This window comes from Oncorhynchus masou, chromosome 31 (assembly GCF_036934945.1).
Source record: "Oncorhynchus masou masou isolate Uvic2021 chromosome 31, UVic_Omas_1.1, whole genome shotgun sequence".
Lineage (NCBI taxonomy): Eukaryota > Metazoa > Chordata > Actinopteri > Salmoniformes > Salmonidae > Oncorhynchus > Oncorhynchus masou.
The window spans coordinates 53,178,061-53,190,522 of NC_088242.1; the positions used below are offsets into that span (position 1 = coordinate 53,178,061).

At 42.1% G+C, this 12,462-nt stretch overlaps 1 protein-coding gene across 1 annotated transcript in view; it reads left to right on the top strand.

Moving 5' to 3' along the window:
• Positions 1–11,985, top strand: part of LOC135524964 (eukaryotic translation initiation factor 4 gamma 2-like) — a 31,229-nt gene extending 19,244 nt beyond the window's left edge. Inside the window, exons 14-21 of the mRNA XM_064952781.1 lie at positions 5,497–5,625; positions 5,861–5,965; positions 6,093–6,308; positions 6,428–6,686; positions 7,509–7,713; positions 8,433–8,659; positions 8,855–8,976; positions 10,603–11,985. Coding sequence (XP_064808853.1) covers positions 5,497–5,625; positions 5,861–5,965; positions 6,093–6,308; positions 6,428–6,686; positions 7,509–7,713; positions 8,433–8,659; positions 8,855–8,976; positions 10,603–10,668 — 1,329 coding nt within the window. The 3' untranslated portion in view covers positions 10,669–11,985. The remainder of the gene's footprint in view (positions 1–5,496; positions 5,626–5,860; positions 5,966–6,092; positions 6,309–6,427; positions 6,687–7,508; positions 7,714–8,432; positions 8,660–8,854; positions 8,977–10,602) is intronic.
• Positions 11,986–12,462: the final 477 nt, after the last annotated feature.

Genomic DNA, 12,462 nt, shown 5'->3' on the forward strand with positions numbered 1-12,462 from the left:
ATAAAGCTATATGAATGAGTGATGGTACAGAGCAGCATAGGCAAGATACAGTAGATGGTATCGAGTACAGTATATACATATGAGATGAGTATGTAAACAAAGTGGCATAGTTAAAGTGGCTAGTGATACATGTATTACATAAGGATGCAGTAGATGATATAGAGTACAGTGTATACATATGAGATGAATAATGTAGGTATAATAAGAACGCACTGAAACCACCAGCATGCTGTTCTTTTCTTGACGTCAAAGCCCTGTTTGAGTTTTTGATAAATATAATTAATTTTGAAAATAGTAGTTTACACTTTTCCAAAAGACAGTTTTATATGGAAAATAATCAGTCTACGTTGTCAGATTTGTGGAAATTATATTGTGCAACCTTCACTTTAACCATAAAACGTCCAGGTTTTGAACAATTAAGTTTGTCATTTTATGACGCATGTCTTACCTTCAAAGTAGCCTAGCCAAAATATAACCATAGAAATGTTGAGGGAATAATTTTATTAACACTTCATATGTTAAGTTCATGTTTTAAGTATCCCTATATTTCTGTTATTACGGGGCTATCACTCAGTCAAGAGTGCGCCTGCGCATGGAGTCTTGTTGTTGATCTAGCCTTGAGTGGAATGGCTACCTTGTAGTGTGTTCATATAGTATATTAAACTTTGTTAAACTGTAACCTTGTCGTTGTGTCATTTCGAGTTAACATTGTAGTTATTAACCATCCTCTGCTACCAATGTGCGACCTCGCTTCAACGAGAAGAGGCCGTACGAAAGTTGGAAAAATGAACTTGGAATCTGGACTGATCTGGACGAGAAAAAACAAGCACTATTATCGCTCGAAGGAAGAGCGAGAGATACGGCACTGGAAATATCCGTTGAGGATTTGAACAAGAATTTGAACAAGGATGACGGTATGGGAACTTTGATCAGAGCACTGGATTCTATATTTCTTAAAGAAGAGAAAGACTGTGCCTACGAGGCATATTCAAACTTTGACAGTGTTGCGAGGGATATTTTGGTTGCCATGACGGACTACATCATTGATTTCGAACAGAGGTACAATAGGATGCGCAAGTACGACATTGTTCTCCCGGATGCAGTGTTATCTTTCAAGTTGCTCGATACTGCCTGTCTGGATGGTAGGGAGAAACAGTTGGCTTTGACTGCTTGTACTGTGCTGACTTTTGCATCAATGAAGTTGGCACTAAAAATAATTTTTGGTGAAAAAATGTCTGTCGCGCCAATAGCAGATGGAATGCAAGTGAGTGACGCAGCATATTACACTGAGCAGCAGAGAAAAGGCGCCAACAAGTCGCGTTCTCAAGACAACCAGAAGAGGGTGCCATTTCCCGGCACAAATCCACTGGACAAATATGGAAAATCAATGTGCTATTTGTCAAAGCACTTACTATTGGGTTAAGGACTGTCCTCATAAAAATGAACAAGTTAAACTAACAGAGGAAAATGTAAACAAAGAGCAGTGTAACATTACACAGATTTCAAATGAATCTGCTTCTGACACTGAGATTTTTATAGTTGAATCCTTAGGATCTGCTGTGATTGATACTGCATGTACACGGACAGTGTGTGGTGCAAAATGGCTTGATAGCTATGCCAGTGAACTAAATATGAAAGAAGTACAAAATATGATTGACACACCAAGCAACAGAGCTTTCAAATTTGGAGATGGGATAATTGTCCATTCTACCAAGAGAGTTAAGACACCAGCAAAAAGTGTCACATTGAAACAGAGGTGGTGCCGACAGATCCCCTTACTATTAAGCGAAGCTACCCTCAAGAAGGCAGATGCTATACTAGACATAAATGACAAGGTAGTGATGTTTAAACAACCAGTGACTCTTGAACTTACTACCTCAGGCCACTATTGTGTAAACATTTTAGACACAGACATCACACAGAGTCCATGCAAAAATTAGATTCTGACTGACAGAACACATGGAGATTCTGAAAGTCACAGAGAACATGAACACAAAAGAAAAACACAAAGTATTGTTCAAGCTTCACAAACAGTTTGGACATGCTACAGTTGACAGACTTAAGAAGTTACTCAGCAGTTCAGGGAATAATGATGATAAGTACGAAACTGGAAACAAAGTGTACTACAAACGAGTTGACTGTCAAGAGTGGAAAGGACCGGGAGTAGTCATTGGTCAAGATGGTGTGATATTTTTGAGGTACGGAGGCATCATTGTCAGGGTGCATCACTCAAGATAGAGGAAAGTAAATGATCAACAAGATAGAGGGGCTGTTGGTGATAATCAGTCTCCGGATGAAAATGACAAAAAATATACCGTAACAGACACAAACCTACCAGATGTCACATCCAATGATATGGACACTGAAACTGACACAGGAAATGGAGCAGAGACCTACAACCATGCCCCTGTAATACTGTTGAGTGTTCAAATGAGGAAAACATTCAACAACAGCCACATGTATTAAGAGAACATGGTTGTTCCAATCTGAAAACTGGACAAACATGGACAGAGAAAGTGGTGTTCCACATACAGAAACCGTCATTGGACGAGCAGGAAAAGCCAAAGGAAAACACCAGAGCTGGTACAACTTGTAGTACTCTGAACTAGCTACACTTTCTGGTATAACAGGGTCAGCTGACTTGTCACTTGTAGATCATATCAGAATTGAACCAATGGAAAATCGAGAAAAACAATGACATTCAAAATGATGATGTACTTGAAACAAAGGACGGGTCATTTGACTCAGCTAAGCTAGATGAGCGCAGTAATTGGAGGAAAAATGAAGTGTTTGAGGAAGTCAAAGACTTGGCCAAAAATGTGTCTCAACAAGGTGGGTGTGTACCCTTAAAGAATCCTTAACTGGAATAGTACCTAAAGCACGTCTAGTGGCTAGAGGTTTTGAGGAGCTGGCTGCTAAAGAACTCCCAAAAGACTCACCGACATGCGCCTCAGTCACTCCGATTGCTGATGTCAGTGATCTGCCAGAAAAAAATGGAAACTTAATTCCATAGACATCAAATCTGCATTTTTGTAGGGAACAGAGCTGTCAAGGGACATTCACATCCAACCTCTGCTTGAAACTAAAAGCGAAGGAACACTGGAAACTAAAAAAGTGTGTGTATGGACTGGCAGATGCATCACTCTACTGGTACAACAAAGTCAAGGCAGCAATGCTGAATACAGGTGGAAAAATGTCCTGGATCCTGCAGTCTTCTATTGGCTTGATCAAGACTGCAATGTGACTGGAGTACTTGCCTGTCATGTTGATGACTTTATCTGGGGTGGCTCACAGACCTTTGCTTCAACTGTGATTCCACACCTCAAAGCTGTTTTCTAGTTCGGCGGTGAGGAGCATGATCATTTTTGTTATGTTGGAATAGAGTTGATTTACAGTTGATGGAAAAATACTGATGCAATAGGAGAGCTATATCAAGAATCTTCAACCCATTCACCTGGATTCTTCAAAATTCGTACAAAGGAATTCCCCTCTGTGGAATTGAAGCTGATCAATTGAGGTCAAATATAGGACAAATTTTATGGGTTGCTAGCCCGAGTAGACCTGATGTAATGTTTGCAACTTGGCATCTAACACAAAACACGCCACTGTACAAACCATTCATGAGGCGAACAAAGTTGTTCGTAAACTGAAATCACAACAAGTGACTAAAGTTTCAGCATGTTGGAAAAGATGACTCTTTGAAAATAGTTGTCTTCAGTGATGCTTCGCTAGGGAACCTTACAGATGGAGGCACACGGTGGACATCTAATCGTGTAAATAGGTGAAGGAGGAAGATTCTCACCTATCTGTTGGCAGTCAAAAAGGATCAGAAGGGTTGTCCGAAGCACACTTGCTGGAGAAACCCTTGCTCTTGCGGATGGAATTGACAATGCTATCTTTCATGCAATTCTGTTCAGAGTTAACCACTGGTGAGTCAAAACGGCACTTTCTACCTGTAGTTTGTGTCACTGACAACTACTCATTAGTTGATGTTGTGAAGTCAACCAAGTCTGTCACAGAGAAAATACTTTGTCTTGAGCTTAACAGCATCAAGGAACTTATTCAAGCCCAGAGAATCCAGCGGATTCTGTGGTCGACCACAAAGGAACAGCTTGCTGACTGACTAAAAAAGGAGCATCTGGTCTTGTGCTCCTACAGGCTCTCAGTAATGGAAAGTGGCAGCTTGAGTAATACAAATTTAAAAACTGTCACACAACTCATTTGTAATGGGGATCTTGAATAATACTTTTAATTATGTTGTTTTATTTGTCTTTAAAGAAAAGGGGGAGATTGTTAAGTTCATGTTTTAAGTATCCCTATATTTCTGTTATTACGGGGCTATCACTCAGTCAAGAGTACGCCTGCGCAGGGAGTCTTGTTGTTGATCTAGCCTTGAGTGGAATGGCTACCTTGTAGTGTGTTCATATAGTATATTAAACTTTGTTAAACTGGAACCTTGTCGTTGTGTCATTTTGAGGTAACAAATATGCCATTGAAACCAGAATTTCTCACGTTCTACTGGTTTTCGAATCAATGTTCCTTTTTATTGTCCAGTAGCCCAAGGCATAATCGTAGTCATATTGCAGTAGTAACCCATGCTAGTTGACCCATCTTTAGATCTCCACTTTATTTCTATGAAATATTTTCACCTGTCACACAACTGCTCGGCGTGCTGTGCACTTTTGGGACGCGTTTTCCTGCTAATTGCATTTTGGGACATTCTCACACACAGCCTACAGCCATGTGCGCATTGTTGAGTTTATAATATTTAGAACTATATAACTTTATGAAATGTTTAAGGTAAAGGGTTTGATTTGTTGCATCAGCCTCACTTGCTTTTTAAAATGTTTTTATGTGCCGTGGTCCCAGAACTGTTCCAGATTCTGTTTTGAACCGTGGACATATTTGTTTTGTTTTTATGGTCACGGGCGACCGGACGCCCTTAATTTTGAGCCCTGGAGGGAATTCATTTTATTAAGCCATAAGTATATAGTTGTAATTGTAATGTTGTACTATTTTTATATGCTACATTTTTGTCTGATTCTCTATGGTAAAAAAAATATAGTGATGCATTTAATTTTGTAAAGTGGTTCCGTGCATCATACAATGACGTTAAAATGGTGTTAGGAGTCTCTTGATCTTTTGGACAACTAAAAAAGTCTGTCCTACTTGTCCAAGGGACAAGTGGCAAAAAAAGAGTGAATGTCAAGTCCTGCCTTTTTCTATTATACAGTAAAAAGTATGAAGTTAAATTCAATGTCTTGTATTGAGTAGAGGTGTGAATATCAGGGACACTTTTTGTGCAGCACATGTGCAGAATGTATAGAGAAGGAGAACAGGCATCCTGGGGAGGGGTGGCCGGGGCAAATCCTGTGGTGTGATGATACTTCATGGTATCGTGATACTTAACATAGTATCACATTGTTATTAAAATGTTCACGTGTTTCCATTCTAACATGCCAACCATTCTGCTACTCCCCCCCCCCCGTGTTGTAGATCAGCCTGAGACCAGCTCAGTCGTTCCTCCTGAATAAGAACCAGGTTCCCAAGCTGCAGCCCCAAATCCCCACCATGATCCCCCCCAGTGCCCAGCCCCCCCGCACCAACACCCCTCCATTGGGACAGGTAAGGGATCTCGCAGAGCACACCCCACTTCACCTTTTAAAACCCCCAACCAGGGTTGGGGTCGATTAATTTTCAATTCTGGAAGAAAACTGACACTCAACTTCTTCCCGTTGCTGTTCAATGACGAAATTGGAATGTCAGTTAACCTCTTAAAATGGAATTGACTCCAACTGGGCTTTTGAGGACTTGCCATTGTTCCAATGTAGTTCACCTAGTCTTCCCCCTTCTCCCACAGTCTCCGCAGCTTGGCCTCAAAAGCAACCCCCCTCACATTCATGAGAAACCTCATAAGACCAGCAAGAAACCACCGCCGGCTAGGGAGGAGCTGCTGAAAATGACAGTAGGCAACAATTTAGTACCGATGTGACTGAATTCTGGTATCACGACTCTCTATCACAATGTATATTATTGGCACCCATACACCATGCAACACTAAACAAGGTTCACTTTTCACTCTCCCCCTTTAGGAGACTATTGTAACGGAATACCTGAACAGCAAAAACATTGATGATGCTGTGAACGGTGTCAGAGAGATGAAGGCTCCCAAGCACTTCCTGCCAGAGATGCTGAGTAAGATCATTGTGGTGTCGCTGGACCGGTCAGATGAGGATAAGGAGCATGCCAGCACCCTCATACACACGCTACGCACAGAAGGCCTCGTTACCGGGGATAACTTCATGCAGGTATGTCTCTCTCCACGCAATATTTTTGACATTCATGTCAAATACTTTTGATGCGCTTGGTAAAGCTTTGTTTTCATCTCACTAATGTCTTTGTCTCTCCCTACATCCTCGCTTCCAAGGCTTTCCTCAACGTGCTTGACCAGTGCCCTAAGATCGAGGTGGACGTGCCGCTTGTGAAATCCTACCTAGCTCAGTTTGCAGCCCTGGCCCTCATATCTGAGCTGGTGAGCGTGTCTGAGCTGGCCCACCCTCTGGAGAATGGAACCCACTTCCCCCTCTTTCTGCTCTGTCTGCAGCAGACTGCCAAGCTCACGGACAAGGAGTGGCTGACTGACCTCTTCCAACAGAGCAAGGTCAACATGCAAAAGATGCTACCCGGTAGGTTGACAACCCTCTCTCTCCACATACTCCCTCTAAAGGTGCTTTAGTGACTGAAATGGAAGGATTTCACTGATTTAAAATTTGTCATGTGATGACATCTCATAATCATTAGACTAAAGGCACTTGATATCACGGATGACCAACAAATGAGACTAATGATTACAATATCTGAATAGTATCAGCAGAGACTGCAGCACATTCATCTTCCATGACAGTGATGCTATGGCTAATCAAATCAAATCAAATTTTATTTGTCACATACACATGGTTAGCAGATGTTAATGCGAGTGTAGCGAAATGCTTGTGCTTCTAGTTCCGACAATGCAGTAATAACCAACAAGTAATCTAACTAACAATTCCAAAACTACTGTCTTATACACAAGTGTAAGGGGATAAAGAATGTACATAAATATATATGAATGAGTTATGGTACAGAGCAGCATAGGCAAGATACAGTAGATGGTATCGAGTACAGTATATACATATGAGATGAGTATGTAAACAAAGTGGCATAGTTAAAGTGGCTAGTGATACATGTATTACATAAAGATGCGGTGGATGATATAGAGTACAGTATATACGTATACATATGAGATGAATAATGTAGGGTATGTAAACATTATATTAGGTAGCATTGTTTAAAGTGGCTAGTGGTATATTTTACATAATTTCCCATCAATTCCCATTATTAAAGTGGCTGGAGTTGAGTCAGTGTGTTGGCAGCAGCCACTCAATGTTAGTGGTTGCTGTTTAACAGTCTGATGGCCTTGAGATAGAAGCTGACCTAATCTGACCTGTCTGTCCGTTCTGGTCCTCCAGAGATTGACCAGAACAAGGACCGCATGTTGGAGATCCTGGAGGGTAAGGGCCTGAGCTTCCTGTTCCCCCTGTTGAAGCTTGAGAAGGACCTGCTGCTGCAGATTAAGGCAGACCCCTCACCGCAGGCCATCTACAAGTGGATCAAAGACAACATCTCCCCCAAGCTCCACACCGACAAGGGTTTTGTCAACATCCTCATGACCAGGTAGGTACTGAACCTCCATGATGGAGACTACTTTTTGTTTAAAAAAAATTGTCACTCCCTTTTCTCCAATTTCGTGATATCCAGTTGGTATTTAGTCTTGTCCCATTGCTGCAACTCCCATACGGATTCGGGAGATGCGAAGGTCGAGAGCAATGCTTCTTGACACTCTGCTTGCTTAAACTGTAAGCCAGCCGCACCAATGTGTCGGAGGAAACACTGTACAGCTGGTGAGCCGAAATCGGTGTGCAATCGCCCTTCCGCCACGAGTCGCTAGAGTGCTATGGGACAAGAACATTACTGCTGGCCAAACCCTTCCCTAACCCAGACGAAGCTGGGCCAATTGTGCGCCGCCTCATGGGTCTCCCGGTCTCGGTCGGCTGCTTCACAGCCCGGGGTCGGACATGGATCTGTAGCGATGCAGTGCCTGAGACCGTTGCGCCACTCCGGAGGCCCGGAGACTACGTTTGAAATCTTATTTAGACTGATTATGGTTGAATAAAGGTATTCATTCAAGGCTTGAGACCAATATGACAGTGGAGTCTAAACTGTACTTGTCACAATACAGAATCGCCCTTTCAGTCTATTTTTGCACAATATTTCATGCACACTGTGGTGGGTGAAGACACAGACTAATGGAATGTGTAAAATACACTTTTGGGAGCATTCATTAGTGTATCCATTTTACCATGCTCTTACTGTTGTTTCCCCTCTCCTCCCAGTTTCTTGCAGTACATCTCAGGGGAGCTGTGTTGTGTGGAGGAGGAGGAGGGCAGTGGTGGAGAGGAGCAGGCGGTAGGGCCCTCCAAAGAGCAGCTGGACCAAGAGAAGCAGCTACTGCTGGCCTTCAAACCCGTCATGCAGAAGTTTCTACACGACCAGCCCCAGCTGCAGGTCTCAGCCCTGTACGCCCTGCAGGTGCACTGCCATGCCAGCCACTTTCCCAGAGGTAGTGCCCCACGCCACTTGCCAGGCTGTCATTGAAACTAATATTTTGGTGGAAACCTATTAACTTTTGCTTTAGTTGTCAGTGATCAAGATTTTAATTTATTTGATCGTTTTTGGACATGCGAGTAGGATATTCTTCTGTCGACTTCATTGCAACTGTGTCTCTGCTGCTGCGTGTTGTGTGTGTTTATTTCAGGTATGCTGCTGCGCTACTATGTCCACTTCTACGATATGGAGATCATTGAAGAAGAAGCCTTCCTTGCATGGAAAGAAGATATTACCCAAGAATTCCCTGGAAAGGGAAAAGCTTTATTCCAGGTATTGTTTTGTTGAGAAATCTGTCACAGTTGACCAAATGGTAGCTTATAAATCACATTTTATTTGTCACATACACATGGTTAGCAGATGTTAATGCGAGTGTAGCTAAATGCTTGTGCTTCTAGTTCCGACAATACAGTAATAACCAACGAGTAATCTAACCTAACAATTCCACCTTATACACAAGTGTAAAGGGATAAAGAATACGTACATAAAGATATATGACTGAGTGATGGTACAGAACAGCATAGGCAAGATGCAGTAGATAGTATCGAGTACAGTATATCCATATGAGATGAGTAATGTAGGGTATGTAAACATAAGTGGCGTAGTTTAAAGTGGCTAGTGATACATGTATCACATAAAGATGGAAAGATGCAGTAGATGATATAGAGTACAGTATATACATATACATATGAGATGATTAATGTAGGGTATGTAAACATTATATTAAGTGGCATTGTTTAAAGTGGCTAGTGATACATTTTTTTCCATCAATTTCCATTATTAAAGTGGCTGGAGTTGAGTCAGTATGTTGGCAGCAGCCACTCAATGTTAGTGGTGGCTGTTTAACAGTCTGATGGCCTTGAGATAGAAGCTGTATTTCAGTCTCTCGGGCCCTGATTTGATGCACCTGTACTGACCTCGTCTTCTGAATGATAGCAGGGTGAACAGGCAGTGGCTCGGGTGGTTGTTGTCCTTGATGATCTTTATGGCCTTCCTGTAACATTGGGTGGTGTAGGTGTCCTGGAGGGCAGGTAGTTTGCCCCTGGTGATGCGTTGTGCAGACCTCACTACCCTCTGGAGAGCCTTACGGTTGTGGGCGGAGCAGTTGCCGTACCAGGTGGTGATACAGCCCGACAGGATGCTCTCGATTGTGCATCTGTAAAAGTTTGTGAGTGCTTTTGGTGACGAGCCGAATTTCTTCAGCCTCCTGAGGTTGAAGATGCGCTGCTGCACCTTCACAACGCTGTCTTTGTGGGTAGACCAATTCAGTTTGTCCGTGATGTGTACGCCGAGGAACTTAACACTTACTACCCTCTCCACTATTGTCCCGTCAATGTGGATAGGGGGGGTGCTCCCTCTGCTGTCCGCAAACTTGATGATTGAGTTGGAGGCATGCATGGCCACGCAGTCGTGGGTGAACAGGGAGTACGGGAGAGGGCTCAGAACGCACCCTTGTGGGGCCCCAGTTTTGAGGATCAGCGGGGTGGAGATGTTGTTACCTACCCTCATCACCTGGGGGCCGCCCGTCAGGAAGTCCAGTAGCCAGCTGCACAGGGCGGGGTCGAGACCCCGGGTCTCGAGCTTGACGTCGAGTTGAGGGTACTATGGTGTTAAATTCTGAGCTGTAGTTGATTTATACACTTAAACATGTGTACCCAGTCCTTTATTCTTTTGTGAGTAAATCATGACAATTGTGCTTGCAACCACAACAGGGTTGCGCTCAATATTTGGAAAGCATTTGGAAACTGAGTGAAACAGGGAGGTAGCCTCCTACTCGAACTTGTTCAATAACAACACATATTTCTGCTTAACATTCTGCCCTATTTAACATGACCCTGTATAACACTCTCCCCTGTTAGGTCAACCAGTTGCTAACCCTCTACCTCTCTCCCCTGTTAGGTCAACCAGTGGCTAACCTGGCTGGAAACAGCTGAGGAAGAGGAGTCAGAAGAAGAGGCTGACTGAGAAACAAACCAGAACTGTCAGGCACCATAGAGTAGAGAAACACACCTTGACATACAGTACAGCTATCTGTCTATTACCACCCTAATCTCCCCTTTAACTAACCACTGCTAGAGACAGCTTATGTCCTGTAATAATTAGCCAAGCATGTTATCATGGCATAGTAGATAACCATCGAGCTCTGTATAGGCACTGAAGCCTTTCACCTTTATTTTAATGGTTGATTTGTTTTGGGTCCCTGTCCCGTTTCTGCAATATGAATTTAATGTAGCCTATGGACTGTCTCAAACCACATCTGTACTTTTTTTGTTTTGCTCCTACTGTAACCACGGAGTTAGTTTTGCCACAATAACTGACTGACAAGTATTGCATTAACACTATTTGATATGATATGATTTGTTATCCCCTTTAAAGAAAATGTTTATTTGACACCTGTTTAGGGTCTTTTCCCTAAAGGGCATGCAAAATATGTCCAATCTAGAGAGTAAGTCAACAAAACCATGGTCTTAGTCAACTGAATCTTGCCTAAAATCTTTGTTTTAAACCAAAGATCTCTTCGAATGCCCTGTTGCTGATAAAGAAGCATGTTGCATTTTGTTTATGGGAATTCTATTCTTCCCACGCAAGGCTGTAGTGGTTGCAATACTCATTCTTTAATTGTTACATAAACTGTAAGTTAATCATTGGTGTGCTGCTGTAACGTTTCAAAAGTTGCCTTTGTTTTTACCTTAGATGGGCTTTGTGTTTCATGTTGGGATACAGAATATCCTTTTTTTTTGAGAGAGAGAGAAATGCCTATTCAAGAAAGCCCAGCCCAATGCAGAAATGTTGATATAAATATCCTGGTCTACTAACACAATACAACCCCTGTATTGGACTTCCAATGGAGTTCGATCTGGTTTACTAGTGTGAACGTCTAAGAACGTAACAAAAGTCACCTTTTTTAAAATTAATTGGATAACTTCTTACCTCTGCATCCCTTTTGCCTATAAAGTTTGTCAAAGGTGGGGTACAGGAATATATTTTCCCCAGCATATTGAGTTTACACCAATATGTTTAAGTGAATTTTATACTGTCTTTTAATTGGCGAATAAAAGCTTGTGAGAAAGTTGTATAGCGCATAAAGGCTTACCATACTGAACTTAAATCTTAATGAAGTCATGAAATAAAATCTTCACTTTGCCCAACAAGATTAGCCAATGTGCTCACAAACCATGTGTATGTAGAAAGCAATGGATTTTGATCATGTTGTATTCACGTGATGAGTATTGTGCACTGATATTGCTTAACCGTCAATAAAGTCCAATACTTGAGCACTGACACATTTTTGTTGTCCTTTGCAAATGTTACATCTTCTCATGCCGATTATGAGTAATTGTGGCTTTATTTTGCATGATGAAAGTTGACTTCACATTTTTCCCTTTTATAAAAGGATAACAAACAAAACATTGTTGTAATATATCATTAGATCAAGAGGCTATTCTGAAGTGGGTTGTAACTAGTCGGTGTGGAACGATGTGTGTAATGCAGTCTTTCCAGCTTCTCTGTGGATGCCCCCCCCCCCCATGCCAGGAGACAGGTCCTTTCCCACTCGCGGGGGCAGATACTCTTGGGTAAAGGAAGCAGTCACAAAAGTGTGAACATTTTAGTACTGTACATCTGAATATTCCATGTAAACTGAACCTGACTTGGAACAAAAATATTTCAAGGAATGGAAAAACAACCTCACTGGGAAAAATTGGTCAAGGCATCTTATGAGTGCCAAATTTGATAATGTGCTTGGTTACCTGGATGAGC